The sequence below is a fragment of the Rousettus aegyptiacus genome, unplaced genomic scaffold (assembly GCF_014176215.1).
Source record: "Rousettus aegyptiacus isolate mRouAeg1 unplaced genomic scaffold, mRouAeg1.p scaffold_m13_p_1, whole genome shotgun sequence".
Classification (NCBI taxonomy): Eukaryota; Metazoa; Chordata; class Mammalia; order Chiroptera; family Pteropodidae; genus Rousettus; species Rousettus aegyptiacus.
Window position 1 is genome coordinate 95,479,203 of NW_023416284.1, and position 21,747 is coordinate 95,500,949.

The 21,747-nt window shown below is 41.7% G+C and overlaps 1 protein-coding gene across 2 annotated transcripts in view; it reads left to right on the top strand.

Moving 5' to 3' along the window:
- The window catches only part of ZFAND3 (zinc finger AN1-type containing 3), a 316,314-nt gene that overhangs the window by 285,154 nt on the left and 9,413 nt on the right, over nt 1-21,747 (top strand). For both annotated transcript variants that reach the window (XM_016152684.2, XM_016152686.2), the window contains one exon: nt 2,320-2,487. In XM_016152684.2, coding sequence (XP_016008170.1) covers nt 2,320-2,487 — 168 coding nt within the window. The remainder of the gene's footprint in view (nt 1-2,319; nt 2,488-21,747) is intronic.

A 21,747-nucleotide genomic window follows, 5' to 3' on the forward strand; every position in this document is an offset into this window, starting at 1 on the left:
GTTATTAATACAAATAATATCATTGCTAGTTTGTGAAAAAGGAACCCCAGAGAGCAGTGTTGCTCATATAAGGTGAATTCCTTTCGGCTGGCTACTTTGTAATGATTTACATTTAGATTGTTGCTTGTTGCTCTCCTGGGGGAAGAGGAGAGGGCCGGGTGTGTCTGTGGCTGCTTTAGCCATCACACTGACTAGGTTTGGACAGCTTCTCTCAGCAGAGCTGGAAAATAGGCTGAACTTGTTCTTCAATTGTTTTCATCAAAGGCCTTGTTTAGTTGGCTTGTATTGGAAGAAAATGTCATGTAGGATGGGAAGAACTAAATTAGATGAAAAATGAAGTTTACAATTGCTAAGGATAGTACATGGCTCCCCTAAGTCAGTGCAGTGTGGTGGTGGGAGTGGGGGGCATGAACAGCAAACTGTTACTCTCGTCACTGTCGGGACCAGTGAGTGTTCTCTGATAAAGTGCAGCATCTTCTTCATACAGAGGGAGGCCAGGAAAAAGGATACAGACAACCTTCATTGAAATGTAGCCAACAGTGTTCTGCATCTCACTAGAGTCACTTTAAATAGAAAATTAGGACTGCCTAGTAGAAGACTCAGTCATTCAAGAAATATATATTGAGTTGTGGGCCTGGAGGGCATATTAGTGAACAAAGCAGGTGAAAATTCCTACCCTCCAGGAGCTTACATTCTCCTGGGGGATAATTTTAAAAGATAAATACTATGGAGGAATAAAAAGCAAGAAAAGGAGGAAGGGAAATTCTAGGAAAGGGAGACAAGAGTGATCTAGATAGAGTGATCAGGGAAGACTTCACTAGAAAAGGCGATCACTTTGTAAGTTGCATAAATGTCATCACTATGTTGTACGCCTGAAACTAATATATTGTATGTTAACCGTAATTGAAAAATAAATTAAAAAAAAGAAAATGTGACTTAAAAGAGGTTAGGTCCCTTATAGATCTGAGAGAAGAGTGCTCCAGACAAAGAGAATAGAAGGTGCCAAGTCCCTAAGGTAGGAGACAATAAAGAGGCCAATGTGGATGGAGCAACAGGAGAGAGCAGCAGGAGGTGAGGTGAGAGAGATGAGAGGAGGGCAGATCATCTGCTCTGAAAAGGAAGGGTAGCTGTGAGAGGGTTTCGATCAGAGAAGTGAAATAATTCTACCTTGATTTTTAATAGGACCACTTGGCTACTATGTGGAGAATATACTGTAGGGTAATAGAGGAGAGCAGGGAGACCAGTTAAGAGGCTGTTATACTAGGCTAGATGAGATAGTGATGATTTGGACCAGCATAAGGGGCAGGTGAGAAGTAGTAGATCTAGATCTGTTTTGAAGATTTATTTAGGAGACTCTCTTCCAGAGGTTTTGTTTTTGTTTTTGTTTTTTTAACACAAACCACTTTGGAACCTTGGCAAGAAGTGCATCCACAGTATACAGTGGTGGCAATTCCAGGAGTACAGGGCCCCCAAGCGCTGCCTTCTTTTGTAAGAGTTATTTACAGCCTGCCTACGACATAAACTTTATTGTATTTTAGTTTTTTAAGGTTATAAAAACACAAATTGTCACACTACGCCTCCTTTCACTTGCCAGTTTGGCAGCGACTCTAGGGTTGTGGTACCAAGTGCTGCCTCTTTACTACTCCACCGTGGAGGCCATAGGAGAGCTAGCTCACTGGTAAATCAGCAGGATACTCCGTAACCCTGAATGAAGTTGGAATAATTTCCAATATTAGAACCTGATTTTCATTCATTTAGGAGTAGAAACGTGAATATTTTTACTAGAAAAGATTATGGGTCACCCGTCAAACACTGCCGTTAGGTATGGAATTGGGCTAACCATGGCAGTGTAAAGAAGTGCTAGACATTGCCCCTTCTCTAAAGAATTACATTATTCTTGAGGACAAGCAAACATCCAAGAAGAGGTAGATAACCAATACAAGCAGTAATTAGCTAGGGCCCAAACAAGGGGTACAGACAAAGAGAAGATCTCATTTCCAGATTGAATGGTCTCCTCATAGAGACAGACAGCTGTTTTGAAAAACAACATAGAACTGATTTTTGTTGAGGCCCCCTCCCCCGCCCCATCCCCTCTCCTGGGTCAGGCCCTGCTTGTTAAAAATCAGCCCTAAAAGTTCATGCTTGTCACAATTTGTGCACTATAAACCAGACCAGTCAGAACTGGCTCTTGCTCACACAGGTCCAGTTCCTGGAAAAGGGAAGTAGCCTGGTCAGAAGAATGCCTGGCAGTACATTAATCAGCTGTGCTCGCTAGGCCAGTCACTAACCCTGACCCCCCAAATGTGTTGTTTTGGTCAGATTCACAGTCTGAGAATGAGGCTTCGCCAGTGAAACGGCCACGACTACTGGAGAATACTGAACGATCCGAGGAAACCAGCCGATCCAAACAGAAGAGTCGACGTCGGTGCTTCCAGTGCCAAACCAAACTGGAGCTGGTGCAGCAGGAACTGGGATCGTGCCGCTGCGGTAAGCATCTTCCCCGTTGGCATAACGGAGACTGTGTCCCTGACACCCTGGCACGTGGCTTTGGGAATTATTTGTAAGAGGCTGAAGTCCTTTTTTGTTCTCCTGAGTATCTCCCTGAGAGGTATAGGTTTGGAGTTTGAAAACTCAGGAGTAGAGGATTCTTTTAAGCATGTACAAAAAAGGCAAAAATGTCCTCCACTACTTGACACATATTTCTTTAGTTGCAATCTTCCTGCTTACTGCTTTCAGCTTCTCCCCACTGCATATTACTCTGGTTCCTTCTCATTGATGACTTATTTAGAAATTAACCAAACCAGCAAAATTCTGGGATATGTACCATAAAATTCAGATATTAAATTAATTTCGAATGAGCTTTTTACTATGTATAATAAATGGAAGATTTCTCCCCCATATCTCTCTTAAATTAAAGTTTGATTAGAAAATTATTTTCTTTGAACCGTAATTCATTGTCAGTTAACCCCCTTGAAAATAGCTTCAAGTAACCTTTTTTTCTATATTATCCAGTGTAATACCAACTCTGCACAGTGGTGTATTTTTAAAAATTTTATGCATACCCACAGTAGAACAAAACTTAGACCAATCTTTTCTCTCTCTTCGACCACGTAGGAGCAAAATTGTATAGCTGTACCATTTAGGCTGATTGATAATTTTCCTGTGCCTGTTTTTATTTCCTGATTTTAAAGCGTAGAATTATAAAATCATTCTATGGGACAGCTGTCACCAGGCAAACTTGGAGGCCTAGGTCTATGAGAATCCTGTGTATATCTTTTGTCTTTAGGAATGAGCTTAAGAACCCTCCTTTTATCTCTGGGATAGCCATAGATATCCTACAGTGATGTTGGCAGTCAGAACTAGATGGTCCTCCCAGCAGTTAGAAGGTCGATTATTACTCCAGGTCCTTCATCTTCTGAAGAGACGTCTGTTGCTGCTCTTGTCCCTCAATCATCTGCCCTGTTGGAAATAAGAAGGAAATGAGAGAGTACCAGCCTCTCATGGAAACGAAGTTAAAACTCCTGTTTCTGTCATGTTTGTTGCACACACGTGTGTAGTACATCACAGAAACATATATTCATCTGCAGAAAATGGGCACCAGCCTGGGGAGTCTAGCTGTCACCAGACAAGTTTTTATATTTTAGCTTGGCATTTAGTTTTCTCCTAAAGAAGAGAGGTGTAGGGTAAGAGGTAGGGGCAGAGACTGCCAACAGAGTTTTCAAACTTCAGTTGTGTTCATGTGTGTGGCATGGCCCAGGTGATGAGCCCAGAATCTTATTCTTAGGCTGTGTCTTGATCAACCCTGCCAGGTCATTTTACATTTTACATTCTCGATGAGGCAAGGAGGGAATACTTTGGGTAGCCAAGGAAACTCTGGGGCCTGATGCCTACCACCTTCACCCATATCAAAGAGTTTATCTACTCTTTTGTTGTTCAAATTCTTGCTTGGGTCTTCACTGGAACTACCGGGGTATTTCAGCTGGTCACTCCGTCACCAGTGTGGCAAAAGCTACCTAACCATTTTAGATAATAACATAGGCCTTTGTTTGTTTATAAACTGGAATTGGGATTTTCCTTTGCCTAATGTTCTTGTTTCCTTCTTGAAAGTAACTGAATCCTAGGTGTTATGTAGGATTTGCCTTAGTGGATCAGGCAGTTGGTCTGTGGAGTATGCAGTCTTGCCTCTGGCAGTGGCTAATACTTCCTCTCCTTGTCAGACAAGCACTAAGAGTTCACAATTTAGCTTTGAGAGATCCAGAGGTGTTTTAACCAAGTCTCCCAGTTTACCCTTCAGCTTTGATACAAACCACTTAATTTCCTAAGGTCTTAATAGCACTGCTGATAAAAAAATCTAGAAATACATGTTAGATGATTTCACATGCTCCTAAGTGAAGCCAACCCAGTTGTCTCTGGTAAGTGAGGAAGGATTGCTATGTTGTGCTCTTTGCCTCTTGGGCAGGAGGCTGGCTTTCTAAGTGCTTGTTGAGTTTGCCACAGACTTGCATTCTTTTTAAGTGTTCTAACATGTAGTCCCTTGTTTGTTCCCAATTCTGAGGGTCTACTTGTAGAAAGATTTGATTTGTCTTGTGGAGAAGAAAGTTTTGAGCTTTCTGCAGTCCCTCCAAAGGTAGCCTTCCCAAAGAGAGCCGGGAGTTCAATTTGGCCCACAGAGAGCATTACACTTATGTGCCCAGAAAAATGACTGAGTCAACTCTCATGTTTCAAAAGATGAAGGACAGCAATGGGAACATACACCTCTGGGGCTGTCTTTGACAAATAGCTCATGTGTTCTTCCTACCTGTCTGCTTGTATCTCTCCAGGAAAGGGTGAGTTGTATAGTTATTTCCTTGAGGATGCATGGAGTGTTACAGACATTTAATTGCCCTGAAAGGTTTTAGATGGGGGGAAGCACAGTAATTTACTACTGAAAAGTGAAGACTCAGGAAGGTAGTTTGAACTTAAACAGAACACTTCTCACTGCAGAAAATCTTTTTATATATATATCACACACACACCCCCCACACACAATCTTTTTTTCCATTCCCCTTCCACTCTGTACAGGTTATTAACTGCTGACAAGGAATTCACATCTCATAAATAATGCTTAAGAGTCATTGCTATATAAATTGAATGTGTTATGAATTGTGATGGGCCTTTTTGTAGCATTCGATGCCTAGAGCAGGAAGAACAGAGGATGTCATTTTCATTAATTTCTAATGAGGTGCCAATTAAAGACAGGGAAGACTCTCCAAAGGGAAGAGTGGCCAAGCTCCCCTGAATCCTCTGCCCTGGGGCTGTCATCCAAACACTGCCAGCAAGCCTTCTCTAAAAATTCTATTAAATTACAGTCTCATGGAGAGCACACACAGACACATTCAGCTTCCCTTTGATCTTCAAAAGAGCAATTTGTAAGACGAGTTCTGAGCCTTCTCATAGGGAACAGCTAGAGGTGATAGGAATTGTTAATTGCCAAGACACTCGATGGGCTTTTCGAGAAGTAGTTGAATTTTGAAGATGAATTCTCCTCTGCTTTGCTGTGGCTAGATAACCTTTAAATCAACAATACCAAAGTAACACCCTTTTCCTGTGAAATCTTTCAGGGGGCCAATTAGAAAGGCATGTGGTGAGGCAGGGATGATACCCTCCATCCTAGAGTATCTTCAACAGTTTAACTTCTCAAAATAGAAAAGAATTGCATAAAAATAGACTTATTTGTTTCATTTTGTACCCAGTAGGCAAATTGGTCAGCTCATTCTCATTATAGGAGTCCTTTCTCTCCAGATGCCAGCTAAAGGATGTTCTTCTGAAATCTGGCCATCCTCATCAAATTTGGGTCACATCACAGCCTCACGATTGCTGTGTTTTCCAAACAGATCTTGCATGATATACACAGCATGGCTTTTTAATCTCTGTGCATTGCTTTCCAGAACCACAGAATTAATTTTTAAATACCAGTCTAATAGTTTGCATAAGTTATCACATATTTTCAATTGACAGTGACTTTACAAACTGTAAGCTGATAATGCTCCCTTTTGGGACAGCAGTGCTTTTACTAACCTTCTGAGTAATCTGACTTCCTTTATTGCTTTCAAAATAAATTGTATATTCACTTGAGAAATTCAGAGTGATACTTTAGCTGGGACTTTTAGAATAGTTTATCATCTCCAAGTACGTCAGTGGTCATTTCTGCCTTATCATTCACTGTCAGACTAAATTCAGCAAGAATTTATTGAGATATGACTATGCATAAAGCATTTTACTAAGTTCTATGGGAATATAGGAGCTAGAAATATAGAATGTAGGAGCTCTCAGTGGCTTCAAACTTGGGTGGGCATCAGAATCACATGGAGGGTGTGTTAAAAAACAGATTGCTGGTTCCATATGCTTGTGTATGTTTAACGAGTTCCCAGGTGATGTTGATGCTGCTGGTCTGAGGACCATGCTTTAAGATCTGCCATAGGCAATTCTCAATGGGAAGTTTTTTTAAAAATAGAATATCTGGGCCTTATTCTAAAGAATTAAATCAGAAAAGGTCTTCGGGTATTGTTTTTAATTTTTAATTTGGGAATTAAAAGTTTTTTTCATGGACCATTGAGAATAAGTTGCAAACATCGTGTCCCTTTATCCCTATAAAATTCAATGAATGTTTCCATAAGAATAGGGACATTTATATAATCACAGCAGTTATCAACTTTAGTAAATTGATACAGATACAATGCTTTTATCAAATCTGTCATCCATATTCCATTTTTGTCAGTTGGTCCAAAAATGTCCTTTATAAAAGCAGTTTTTCAACAATACAGAATTCATTCCATGATCAGGTATTACATTTAGTTTTCATGTCCCCTTAACCTGGAATATTTTCACAGCCTTTCTTTGCTTTTAATGATAATGACATTTTTTTAAGGACAACGTCCCTCCACCTCCTACCCACCCACCCACACTTTTTTTTTAATAGAACATTGCATGTTTTGGGTTTGTCTTAGTTTCTTCATGATGATATTCAGGGTATGTAATCCCAGCCAGAATATGACATAAGTGATGATGTGTCCTTCTCAGGGAGGCACAGATGTCCATCAGCCTTTCCCTGTTGATGTTAGTTGAGATTCACGCACCCATTCAAGGTGTTGTTCAATTTCTGCACTGTATAGTTAACTATTTTTAACCTTACAGGCAGTAAGCAAACACTTTATTACCATGTTTTGCCTAAACCAGTCTTTACTATCATAGTTGCAAAATGATGATTTTCTAACTTGAGCCTTTCTACATTTACCACTTGGCATTCAGTGCTCTTTTTTAAGTGAGAACCCCCCTCTCCCATTTATTTATCTATTATTGGTATGGACTCACGAGCTCTTCGCTTTTTAGTGGTTTATAATTTATTATTGTACTTTGGTGCTTGAATTCTCCCAAATTTGGCCAATAGAAGTTCCTTCAAGCTGATTTATGTATCCTTGTGACATGTCCCCCAACCCTACCATCTTTTTTTTCCTTCTTCAACATTTCCTTACTCTCTAGCATAACAAGATGTTATGTTGGATGCATCTTGTACTTATCTTTGCTGAGTCCTGGAATCAGCCACTTTTCCAAGGATTCCTAAGGTGATTTTAATATGCATTCAAAGTAGGGAGTTGCATAAAATAACTGGCATCCAGGGCATAAAATAACTGGCATCGTGCATAAAATAACTGGCATCCAGGGCAGCCTACCATAAGAGTTTTCACTAAGGTACAAACCATGTCTAATCGGACTCGGGGTGAAGAAAGGTTAATTTTAAAGGGGAAGACTCTGGACAGGCTTCCACAATTTTAAGGCAGGATGGACCTCAGGTAAGAGAAAAGAGGGAATGCTTGAACAAAGCTGGTATTTTGAAGGTGACTTCTGTGCAGCTGGCTGGAGCTTTTGCGTTGAGTGAGGAGAGACTGCTAGAAAGGAAGGGAAGAGAATCCAGATCCCAGTCTGTAGGGTTTGGACATTGGTTTGCAGTAAACTGATATTGGTTTTGAGTATGGTCAATACAATCTACTTTGACTTTTTCTTTTTAAATCACACAGGAAAGCTCAGGAGGCTGTCGAATCTTTTTAGAAGAATGATCTAGAAAGTATGTGAACTGATTCACTAAATAGAAAAGAATATGCATGTGTCACAGCTGTCCCTGCCACTGAAGCGGACTGCACAGTGAACGAATAGTGATATTCTAAGATTCAGTGTAGGGCAAGGAACTGTGGTGATTATGAAACATGTTGGTGACATGAAATTTCAAGTCTAGCCAATTTCACCAGCATCAAATATCACCACTAATAAGCTCACATGTCTGTGCCTTTATTTTCACTCTGGTCCAAGTGTGATTTGAACCTGTCAGGAACATTTGACATTCTGTCCTGTGAATCTGAAGAAAAACGAGGCAGTTATGTTTTTATGAAAGGCCTTATTCCATGTACAGAGTTCTAGCCTGGTTCTGTCAAAAAATGCTGCTATCCAGGGAAACACCTAAGGTCCTTTATCATGACCTGGTTAGTGATTTGGCAGGGTAGGTGTTATCATTGCTGCCACTGAACGGAGAGTTCATGCTCCGCCATGTGTTACATAGTGAACATGGTTTCCAAGACTCCAGCTCTTTAGGGACTTTTGTTTTTATGCTCAGTTTGGCAATGAAAGGCTAAAGTTTCTCCAGTACTTTCAGACAATGGCTTGGGTGTATGTTACCAATGGCTCAAGAGAAAATGGTGTTCTGCCTACCCTCCCAGAGGCAAAATAAAATCTGTTGATGGAAGTTATCATGAGTTAGAGCTAAGCGTAATTGGAAATCTTGAGGCATTCTGAGAAAATCTTTCCCTTTCTACTCCATTCCTTTCACTATACTTTTACCTAAATAAGAGTATGCTATCTGTATTTCCCATTTAGTCTTTAATGTATGAGAGCTCTAGTCTAAAACCAAACAGATTAGTCCCTCTGCTGCTCCTCCATAAATTGTAAGTTGAAATATTAGAGCAAAACAAATCAAACCTTTTACTGAACACTAACTTCATGTGTATAGCCCATTAGTTCAACACCATCCTAGAGATCCAGCCTACCGTATGTCCTTTGACAAGGCTGTAAAGAGATTTCAGAAACAGGAACCTCTCCCCTCTCCAGTAAAAGAGCATCAAAGACTGAGCTTTTAAAAGACAAAATGTGCAGAACACACCTGCTGAAGCCTCTGTCACACCCCCACTCATACCCTACTGACTGGTTAGCCAGGAGACCCTTGTCCTGTGAACTGAAATATTTTCTACCTGGATAGCAAATTTGTAACTACTTCTAGAGTCCAATCTTAGCAGCCATAACAGCACAATAACTTTCTCAATGCTATTTGGGTAGGTTATCCTGCTTAGAATATTTCTTTATGGGGAAAAAAATGAATTATTGCAAAAGGAAATTAATTATTGACACTTTTGTTTTTTTCCAAGAGTAAATAATTTCAGTTAGTTCTTTGCCCAGCAAGGTGTGGGTATGTGTGTTTATTTTACAGAATTTTTTGTGAGATACAATTCACATACCATAAAATTCACCTGTTTTACAGTTCAGTGAGTTTTATTTAGTAAATTTAAGTCGTGCAGCCATCACCAAATTCAAATTTTAGAATAATTCCATAACCCTACAAAATTCCCTTCTACTTTTCAGTCCTTACACTCCCTTACCCCATTCCCAGGCAGCAACTGATCTGCTTTCTGTTGGTATAATTTTGCTTTTTCTAGGATTTTATTATTAATTCATTCATACATAGCATGTTGTTAGCATGTTGTTGTTGAGATTCATCCATGATGTAACATCAGTAGTTCATTCCTCCTTAATGCTGAGTATTTCATTCTTGGATAATACCACATTTGTTAATCCGTTTACCAGTTGACATACCTTTGGGTTGTTGCCAGTTTGAGGATATTGTGAATAGAGCTGCTATAAATATTCACGCACGAATCTTTTCATGCACATATGTTTTAATTTCTCTTGAGTAAATGATACATAGAGGTGGGATTGCCAGGTTGAATGATCGGTGTACATTTAACATTTTAAGAGGATCCCTTGAGCAGCATATTAAGGTTCTAATTTCTCCGTAATTTGCAACATTTGATATTGTTATTCTTTTTAATTTTAGCTGTACACAGGTACTACATTTCTGTGTATATTAATTTGAACTTCCTTCGTGACCAGTGATGTTAGGCATCTTTTTTATATGCTTTTCAGCCACTCATATTTTTTGTAAAGAATCTGTTCATACCTCAAATATTTTGCTCATTTATACAAGATTTAGAGAAATACCAGCTTAACAGTATTCTAACTCATGATGTCTCTCCATTTATTTAAGTCTTCTTTAATTTCTTAACAATGATTTCTATTTTTTAGCATATATCTTTTGTTAAATTCATTAAGTATTTTAATTATTTATTATGCAATGTGAATAGAGTTTTAAAATTTATTTTCAGATTATTCTTTGCTGCCACTTCAGAATAAGTCAGTTTTTATACCTGATATTTTATTCTACAACCTTGCTAAATTCACTTATTAGTTCTAGATTGCTTAGGATTTTCTATATCTATGATCATGTGATCTGCAATTAAAGGCAGTTTTACTCCTTTTCAATCTGTATTCCTGTTTGTTTGTTTTCTTGCGTTATTGCACAGGTTAGGACCTCCAACTTAATTTCAATAGATGTGTTGAGAATAGCCCTCCTTGCCTTATCATTGATCTTGGGTAGAAAGCATTCAGCCTTTTACCACGGAGTATGATTTAGCTATAGTACCCTATCTCTGCCCTTCACCCCAACAAATTTTAATAGTTTTAGCTATTGACTACATTTTAGGAAAACATAGGAAATGTTCACATACTTTCCCTGAAAACAGATGATAGAGCCCATAGTGAGCTACCATGTGGCCTAAAACATAAAGCTGTGCTTTAACGAGTTTTTCCATCCCACGGATCCATTTCTGTTTACAGTTGGAAGCATATTCCCTTTGTTCATAGTCATATGTTATGTGTCTGTATAGATATAGTGGGGAAAAGCTGGTGATCTTATAGTACTCCTTTTTCTCAAACCAGTATCATAACAAGATACCCGAGATAATCAGGGTTATTCTCACTTGAGGTACTGAAAGCAAACCACACTGAGCGATGCTTGAAAATGCTTTGTTTGATTAAATGCTTTTACTACAAGACAAAATCAAAAATTTGTGGGTAGATAAATACCACCAGGGTTAGAAAGATTCTTAGCAATCATTTAGTTCAACCCTATTTTTTTATATATATAAAAATGAGGAAACAGAGAACAGAAAATTTACCACTAGTCTCAGATCACACCTTTGTCCCGAGTCTCGGTATTTCATGCAGGCTTTGATCTAAAACCCAAGGATTGCGGAGCGTTTCTGACCAGCGTGACTGCTCTCAGCTGTGCCCTTCCGTCATCGTACCATCATCATACATTCCAGCCCCCGCCGACTATAGCTCCTTATCACATACGCTTGCCCGTCCCTCCTTAAATAGCTTCTCTTTTGTCTCCACTGAATCCAGGTTATCTTTTCTGAAGTATGCAGACAATTTCTTGGTCTTTCCTCCAAATTAGTACACTCGATTCTTTTAACCTCTTAATTTGGCCTCCAAGACTTTGCTCAGGATTGAGGACTCTTGTATGGAACTTTCATGGCAGAATGTCACCAAATTAAACCAGTCGTGGTCAAAAAATAGTAGTTAGTCAAAATAATAGGATTTTTAATTTTTGTTTTTCATATTGATAACAGATTGCTCACAAAGTTTTGCTAAAGCAATGTCCTTTCCAGGGCCTTCGACGTGTGTAAAACTAATTTGTATTCGGTGCATTGTATGCATTGTATGCATGAGTGTCTACTGCTAGACACTCTCAGTCTTCTTACTGTGATTCCCTCTTGAGCAGTGTCCCTTAAAAGGTGTAAGCCTGAGACTAGCACTTCAGAGCCCCTGGATAGAGGAGGATAGTTCTTCTTTGTTCAGGTAATTCTAATGTACCTCAACATTTAATATACTGCCTTACACTTAATAGGTCATTTTTCATAGCAAAGATAATTTAAGACCAAATAAAATTACTGGAAACTTCAATGAGGTGATCCAATCATAAAGATTTTATATCAGATCTAGTCTCCTCCATTCTCTTTCATGTAGAGATTTACATCTTCTGAGTGTTTAACACATGCTTTCTCCACTGATCTGCTCTCCCCTGCTAGATCCTAAAGTCCTCAGGGGCCAGGACCATGTGTCATTCTGTAGCTTCCCATAGCCCGTTAAAGTATGTGGCTTATATATAGTGAGTGCCCAGTCATTGTTGACTAATAACATACAAGAAAAAATTAGAAGTCAAAGAAATGTGTCATACTGGTGAGCCACATTAGGGGAGAGTCCTTTTGTAGTAGTATTTGAAGTCAGGCCCAGGCAGGTGAGCGAGAGAATGTCTAGGTCAGTCTCCATGCAGATTCTTGAAGCCAGGGTACACGTTGCAGCCTGAGGGTTTGCCAGTGGGATATTTGGCTGAAGGAATACAGTTAAGGTAGAGGACCTTAGCACTATTTATCTTTATATACTTTTTTCTGCCTTGAATTTTTATTGGTAGAGGAAATCAGACAAGACATACGTGTTATCAGATAGGATAGCATTGCTTGCTTGGTCTAATTAAAATGATTTGATGCATTTATGGTTTAATTAAATACTTGACTTTGGGGATGAGTGTATTTGCATGAATAAAATCTGTTATTCATCTTGCACATGAATTCTTAAGATGAGCTCTTTCGAGGTCACAGAGACTACCAGGTGACAGACCTACTGTGTGCAACCATACCAATCTCTCTTTCCTGCCTAATAAACCTGCTACTCTCTGACGTAGAATTTAAGCATTTGAGTAATTTGAAGTTACCCATCCTGGTGCCAGTCCAGCCCCCTGAACTGACACAGCAGAAACCACATCAGCAGTGCCCTGGGCAGCAGTGCCCTGTACAGCTCCTGCCTGCAGGGAGTATGACATGCCTTGTTGCCGTGCACCTTGGACTGACTAGATACTTCCTCCACTGAAATAAAATAAGCTTCGTATAACATGTCCTCATTCCTCCTCACTCTGCCCTCCAGATTGACCTATCACGGGTCGTCTTCCACTCCTGCACACCTTACAAGATTTGAACACGGTGGCTTTGGCTTTCCAGCACCCTAGTCATAGTAGTAGCAAGCCCATTCACAGAGATAGAGAACTGGTGTGGGGACATCAAGGGCAAGGTGGAGCACAGGAATGCCAGACCATGCTTAGTGCTTGCCTACAGTTTTCCTCATCAGAAGCCCTCACAAAGTCTGGGTGTCTTTTTTTTTTTTAACCAAAACCCTTCACCTGCTAATCGCCTTCTGAGACTGCTCAAAAGTCTTCTCTGTGGAGTTCATGATTGGCCTCTGTTGCTGTACTTCTCAGAACATGTTGAAGCTGTTGGTCACATGTTTGTCCTTCGTAGACCATAAGCACTAGAGGGCATGGATCATATCGTGTTCTTTGGTGGCTCCCAGGTCCTACTGCAGTCCTGGCGTGTAATAATGCCTAGTAAACATTTGAATGAGTGAACCTTGTACCATTGCAGTTGTGATCCTCTGGGTGAAGGGATAAAAAAACTTATTGAGCAATTGCTATATACTGGATGCCTGCACCTGTGTTAGTTATATCAGCCGACCCTTGTAAAAGCTTCATTGGACAGATGGCGCTCCAGTTTTGCAGAGGTGAAACTTGAAGTTACTTGAAGTTAAGTAACTCAGAAATACTAAGGGGGCACCTGGCATTTGAGCCCACATATTTTGAGCTCCCAGATCCCACCACTTTTTCATGTCCCCAAACTGGCCAATGGGGTGCCCAGAACAGTGAGGAGATGACTGCAGCTTGAGTTGCACCCCACACTTCAGAGATGCTTCTTACTGAACATTTAATGGTAAAAATTTGTGTGAGGACCACTTGAGGTGGTGTACTGTTTTCAGTTGTGGTTCCATGTGCCAGTTGTCACTCCATCTAGACAGGCGCTTCTGGAGGGCAGGGTCCATGGCATCGCCACCTTTTTGTCTCCCACTGTGCCTGGATAATACGAGACGCAGTGGCACTTAATTTTTATTGACATGTGCATCCATTTTCTCTTGAGTGCTAATCCATGTCCTCATTTTCCTTGAAAACTTATCTCCTCCTAGATTCCTAATGCAGTTGACCTCTCCTCAGTGTCCCCGATTTATTACACATAGCTGGATTGTATTGATTCTATTTGCAGTTGATTTCTTGCTTTGCTTCTTATGTCCTTCAGGAATTTTCCTTCCTGTGCATTTCCAGCTGTCATAAAGGCAGAAACTCATGACTTTTTTTTTTTTTTTAACTTCTCCTCCACCCAGTCTCTAGACTAGAGCTCTGTAAACAGTGCACAGATAACCAGTAAATACTTTGGACTCCTTGAGCCTGATGGCTTCTTTTCCTTGCTGGACTGACAGCCCAACACTGGAACCTGAATCCTTTATTTATTAGATGAGATTTCTCTAGCATCTTTCCTCTTAAGAGATCAATATCAATGAAGTTTGTTTCTGTTTCTGGAAAGTGCTTTCACCTAAGGAGACCAGGGTTTCGATGAGATCGCATAATAGCCCTTACTGCTCAACTATTGGGCCCTAGAGAGGCAGACTCCAAGAAAAGTCTTGCCACTTCAAGTTTTGCTATCTTGTTGCTGGCATTGAGCCTAAATAAGACTGTGACAAATAGCAATACAACCTCTGCAGTGTTGGTTGATATTATCCTAGTGTTACAAAAAGGAAACTTGCATTTGGGGGGCTCTGCCGTCCTTTGGAATGCAGATATAGAGAAGACCACCTTCGACTCAGTACATCTGCCCATTAACCAGAACCTCATATACAATATTCATGAGTGGTTGTCTCTCACACAGTGCTTGGTGCCAGCAGGACTGGAACACTAGAACTGTCCAGTCCTTGAGACTGAAAGAAATGCTGCTGGAGAGCTGGGTCCTCCATGAAGGGCGGGAGACCTAGACACTGAAAAGAAACAAGTGCTAGGGGAATCAGTGCTGAGAGACGGCGTTCTCCTAGCTAGTGGGAAGAGGTGCTGTCACACTGCAGAAGTGGGTAGTCGAGACGGACTGTGAAACATTGAAACAAAGTTCAGAGGCCAAAAACTGAAAAGCATGAGTGTGTCAGCCCCGTAATTCATTGGAGAAGTGCCTAAAATAATTGCTCTTCTTCCCACATCTCCTTGTTCACAAAGACGTTATTCTCATCCCTCTTTAGGGCTAGGCAGAACTCAGTAGGAAACGAAGGCATCTCCTGCAGGCTCTGCTAATGGATGAGAGGTGCACGCATAAAAGCTGCTTGTTGTAGATATTCACCAGCATCGCCAAACTTGGCCTGCTCTAAGGCAACCATAGCTACTGAGACATCTTGAGAAACAAGGAAAAGTTGGGGTGGGGGGTAGTATTGGAGAGAGAGAGGAAGAAAAAAAAAGTGAAGGGAAATGTAAGGAGATGGGAAAAAGGCAGAAATGAAGGTATGGTGGGTGTGGGATTCCCACTGGCATTTACTCCAGGGGTGGTGTGATCCTGGGCGGATGCCACAGCTCATTCCATCCTGAGAGCTGAAAGGTGTTCTCTTTCTCTGTTGTCACCCATGGAGGTGAGAGGTAGAGCCACCTTATACTGTCTAGTTTATTCTTTGCCCCACCATAGTGCCTGGACGTAGTTAGAAGGAGGGGATGACAAGGACTACCCCCACTTGCTTTGAGTACTTCCTTGTGCATGATTATGGGCCTCACCAACTGTCGTACATGCCTAAGTGTGCAGTGCCTGGGTGGACGACTGGGAGACAGATGACACTGGCTACCTGTGAGTAAGTCTCCCCGATGGCTGTCTTCCTCAGCAGCCAGCTGGGCCCGCTTCATTTATTCTGATGAATCCTCCAGAAAAGTACTCAGGGGCTGCAGGGGAGCTGGGGAAAATGTACCATACAGGGGTCAGGTGCTCTCCTCTGTCCTAAATTTTCTGTTAAGTATCATGAAAACACTGGTTACGGTGGAGGAGATGAGGCGGTTAGGCTGCAGCATGGGAGGTGGCAGGCAGTGGCTGTTGCCTGTGGGTCAAGGAGGCTTAGTGTAGCCGCAGCCCAGCAGTGTTTGGTTGTGCTGACCAGGCCCCTTCCTCAGTAGATTATAAGGACGCTTGCTGTGCAGCAGCAGCAGGCCGCTGCTCTCCACACACTCACACACTCTTCTAGAACCGTGTCTCCCAGTAGCCCCTGAGAGATGGGAGCTGTGAGTCAGCACGTGATGGGGTTCGCGCAGCTTTGTGATTAATACGCAGGATGACACGTGCTCTCCAGAGCTGTGCACTGCAGCGTTACGTATTCGCTCAAGAAGGGGGAAGAGTTCCAGATTTACAAATTAAAGGGCCAGTTTGTGTTACTACTCTTGCATCAATTAATTGCTTTTCCCTTGAACTGAACTCTTACCCCAGGATTAATTTTCCATGGAATCTGCAGTAATTGACCAAAATACCAGGGTAAAGTGGGAAATAACTGTCAGTGAGAACCTGTATGATTATGTTCAGTTTTTCATTATCTGTACTCACTTTCTTTGTGATCACAAGTTACAACAAAGTTTTTATTTGAGGAGAGCATCTAATGCTACCTTGGACGTTTCTGGGATGCCTCTCAGAGTAAGCTCAACAAATATTGGCTCATGTTAATAATGGCAATAGAAGAGCATAACCAGGAAAGTAAACCTGCTGGAAAAAAAAAAAATTCCCTGGCCAAACAATAGTTTTTAGACTGCGCACACTGTACCCCTGTTCACCAGGTAGTTTGGAAATAGAGCGTGTGGTGGCAGGCCTCTCCGGGGCGTGGTGAGGGGCACGGTTGCCGGAGTTAACATTCTTGTATCGCTAGTAGTAATTTTTCTCTATTTTTAATGAGTCAAATGTTGACTCAAATTATTTATTCAGTCTACTCACTAATCTTTATTGAATTCTGGCGGAATGGCAGGGAATAAAACTGACAGAGTCACTGACCACATGGTGCTTTTAATCCTTGTGGGGAGAGAGGCCGTGAACAAGGAAACAAATGAGATACTTAGCAATAGGAGTAAGTGCCGTGATGTCCAAGAACGACAGAGAACGAGGAGGGCAGAGGGGAGCTGCAAGTGGGACTAGGAGGCCAGCATCTGGGAGGAGGTGAGTGCTGACCTGAGACATAAAAGTCGGGAGAGCTAGCCATTCAGAGAGCTGGGAGGAAAGTGTCCTGGATGGAAAGAACATCCTGGTGGGGGCAGGAACAAGCTGAGCATATCTGAAAGGGCACAGTGGGGTTGGGTCGAGCGCAGTGGGTAAGCAGAGAGGCCAGTGGGGACCCCCGGTGGAGGGATTTGTAGACTTTTGCAAGGAGTTAGACTTTTATTCTAAAAGTAGTGGGAAGGCTTCAGAGGATTTTTAAGCAAAGTAGTGACATGGTCTCATTTACATTTTTTAAAATATCCCTCTGGGAAATAAACATACCTGCCTGTGTATGTATAGATTCAGGAATACATAAAAACTGGTAGTGGTGGTTGCTTTGCCTCTGAGGAGGATAAATTAGAGAAAGGAATGGGAAACTTACTTTTTGCTGAATATTATTTTATATGAGTTGAATTTCTATTATATTCATGTATTACCTATTCAGAGAGGAATTAGCAAATATTAAAAAGCACATTTCAGGTCTGTTACCCTTTTTAAAAAAAATCCCTCTAACTGCTGTGAGGGAGAAGGGCAGCAAAGGCAAAAGCAAGGTGACTCATTGTAGGCTCCAGCAAGCCACGGTGGAGGCGTGGCCTCATCACGTCCCAGCCCTGCTGGCCTTCTTTCCATTTATTCCATCAGCAGGCTGCACCCATTCCTGCCACAGGACATTTGCATGAGATAGAAGCAGGACAGATTCAGAACATCATTTTGAGGAACAGCCAGCAAGATTACTAAAAAAAGATGATGGCGAGGAGTAAAGGAAAGAGGAATCAAGAGTGAGTCCTGGGTTTGGCTTGAGCAGCTGTGTGGATGGGGCATCATTCACAGAGGCAGGGAAGATTAGATGCTGAGCCGACGTAGGAGTCAAGCGGCCAAAGAGACTTCTTTTGAACATGTTAACCATCGAGATTCCTGTAACCCAGTCTAGTTGGAGGTGCTTGTCAGGTAGGCATTTGGATATAGGAGTTTGGAGTTTAGGGGAAGAATTTGTGGATGGAAACAAATTCAAGAGACATCGACATTTAGATTATACTTGAAGCCTTGGTTCTAGATGAAATTCCTTAAAGGAGGGAACATCAAAGGAGAAAATGCAGACATTCTGTGGTGGGTTTTAGCAGAGAATCCAGTAAAGTATCACGAGAAGCAACAACCAGTGAGGTGGGGGGAAAATCAGAAGTACGATTATCGCTGAAGACAAGAGAGGCAAGTACTTCAGTAAGGAGGGAAAAGTAGACAATTGCTGCTGAGAGGTCAGAGTGAGGACATTGTATTTGGTCACTTGAGCTCCTGACTGGCTTTTACTTGTCCCTCGAGGTTCAGAGAATACAGTCTATTTGTAATTAACCTCTCACTCATTCACTCAACCAAAATATTTTGAACCATGCACTGTTCTAGGCACAAGGGATGTGTGATAAATTACGGAAGCATGGTTATTGCTTTCATGAAACTAGTCAGGGAAACAAGTTAAATGAAAAATTATACACATGACCCTATAATTATAATTGTGGGTAGTGATTGTAGGAGGAGTCCAAGAGCTAGCCTACTCAGAGGGTGTAGGAAGGTCTTCTTGAGGAAAAGCCATCAAAAGAGGCCTGAAAAAGCAAGAATTTAGTTAGGAGATCAGTGTGTCCACAACATAAAGTACAAGAAAGTGAATGGCACAAGGGAAGCAAAAGAGGCAGCAGGGACGAGAGGATACTAAGATGGCAAAGTGTATTGTAATTCTTAGGAAACCATTAAAGAGTTTAAATAAAGAGTGTTTAGCACAGATGGGGGCATATGGAATCACTTTAGCTGCTCTGAGGAGGGTGGATTTGATGTTGGGAGCCCCTGGAAGAGGCTGTTACAGTAGCCTTAGCAAGAGATACTGGTGGCTTTGACTAGGTGGTAGCAGTAGAGATGAAGAGAATAGATCTGATTTTTGGAGATAGGATCCACAGGACTTGGTTCTTGAATGAGAAGAAAGAGAAAGATAGCAGTGATGACTCCAGGTTTGTATCATGAGCTTTGTCGCGGCCCTGTTCTAGAATAGGGGACACTGGAAGAGAATCAGGTTTGTGGGGCAATAGCAAGTGTTCCATTTTGGACATCTTAAGTCATCTGAGACATCCAGGAATTGCATACGGAGGCATGGAGCTCTGGATTGAAGTCTGGGACAAGATAAATTGCAGAGCTGTTAGCATATATAGTTAGAATTTTAAACCTTGAGAGAGTGTGTGGGGTAAGACAAAAAGAGGGTCCAGCACTGAACAGTTCTCATGTTTAAATGACAGTAGATGAGGAGCTACCAGAGAAAGAGAAGGAAGACAGGGAAAGCAAGCATGTCAGAGGGCCATGGGAGTAGTCAGCTGTTTCAGATGGCATCGGTGAGAACTGAAAAGGTCCCACTACTTTAGCAATGTTCAGGCTCCATTCATGGTGTTCTTTTTATAGCAGACTATAACCATTTGGTGGAGTTTTCATATCTGAGCTCTGTCTCCTCCCACTCCCCAAGTGAAATGGAACTGAACTATGAGGTCAGCTCCTACCACCCGTCCAGATAGGAAGTCTCTAGAATCCCGGAGTGGACTGGCCATTCAGTGGGGGTTTTAACTATGTAGAGTCCATATTCTGATTTCAGATTTAAACTCATATCTGCAGCTAAAACAATTTTCTGCCACTGAATAAGGGGAGGTGTGTTTAAATAAACTAAGTTTAAGTACAGAGAATCAAGAAGCCAGCTTCTCTGTCCCCACCTTGCCCCACACACACTTGTAACAGTGGACAGCAGATGTTGTGGGACTTGTGACCTTAAAGCTCAGATTTTGTGAAGATAGAGAAAGGAATGCTTATACTCTTGAGATCTTCACAATGACCTGTTTGAGGTATTGTGGTGAAAACAAGAAACAAGAGAGACTTTTCATTCTAAAGAGAAGCACATAAAACATGGACGTGATGGTGGCACAGTTTGGATAAAAACATAGATTGTTTGCAGAGTGTCTGCAGCCCATTGCTTTCTCTTGCCCATCCTTTCACTACAACTCCCAGCCCGACAGTCTCAGGGAAATAGACACAGGGCTCTTTGACACATGTCAGTACGTGACCAAACTTGGAAGTGTATATGCTCTGCTTCTTTAGGAAAGAGGCATGCAGAATTCCTGACCATACCTGTGGAGAAGCCCCCACAGGAGCAAAGAAGCTGCTCTCTGCTGTCCTTGGAAAGTTTCTGGGTCTCTTTCATGGTATCCCTAATCACTGAGTGCTTTCCAGGCTGCCCTGTGTAGTCTTCATATATTTAAATCACGTTTCTCTAAAATTTGCATATCTTCAACAGACATCTTTACTGAGCCTGTCAGTTACCTTGCATTTATAGTCTGTATAAACAGGTTTGTGGAGAGGGACAGAGGAAACTTGTGAATCATATGTTCAGAGGAAGATTTCCTCTTTCATCCTCCGTTGTCAGTAGCAGTTTCTCAAAGGAGAAGAGAACCAGAGTCTAGACTGAGAAATAAAAGAGGGAGGAGCAGAAAGAAAGCCTAGAGTAAGGGGGTGCAGGAAAGGAAGGGGCTCTCAGCCTTGAAGCCAGGTATGTTTGTTGTACTGTGTAAGGTGACAGGGATGACAACTGCTAGAAGAGCCACCCCAGTAATAGCCAACCTTCCTTGAACCATGAGTTCCACATGCAGTAGCTGCTTTAATGCCCATAACAACCCCCCACACAACGGAGGCTCCAAAAGGTTAAATGGCTTACCTTGCAACCACACATCTATTAAAGCAGTGCAGCTGGAACTTGAATCTAGTGCTTGGGGGCTTCCGAGCACAAGCTTCTTACTAGATTCATCCAGAAAGAGAACCTGAGGTTCTCCTGTTAAGGGAGAAAAAATGGCGGAATATATTCCTTCCTTTTCCAAGTGTTGTTCTAGAAAGAGACATTTGGCATTTACAGTCTGATACCCCTGAGGGCATCGCCACTTGGATATTCTGTGAGTTGGATATACTGGCTCTTGCCAGTTTAGCCTTCAGAGATGGCTAAATAGGCCATGGTTCCCTGGAGAGTCCTGGGCCCTGGCCATGCCCTCAGTAGCTCATGAGTAGTGTGGGTACGGCCCTTTTTATTGTCTGCACTGCAGCTTTGGAAATGGTTTTCTAGGAGACTTAACCCGTTTGAGAAGATAATCTTTTAAAGGACAAGGAAATGCTGAACGAAAAGGCCAAACAAATCAGGAGCCCGCTGAGAGGAAGAGAAGGTCACCCAAAAACCAGAAGTTTCCTGCCAGCGCCTCACTATTCTCCTGTAGCCCATGGAGACTCGTCCAGGAGTGCAGGCACCTCCTAGGGTTTTTTAGATCCTAAAAACTGCCCTAGGTACCAAAAGGCTAATGCTGGCTGCTTTCAGCTACTGAAATGAAATGATGTTTGAAAAAACAAGTCATTATTCCTGTGGCAAAAACTGCCTGGAGCTGTTTTCTCCTAGTTTTTAAATATATATTCC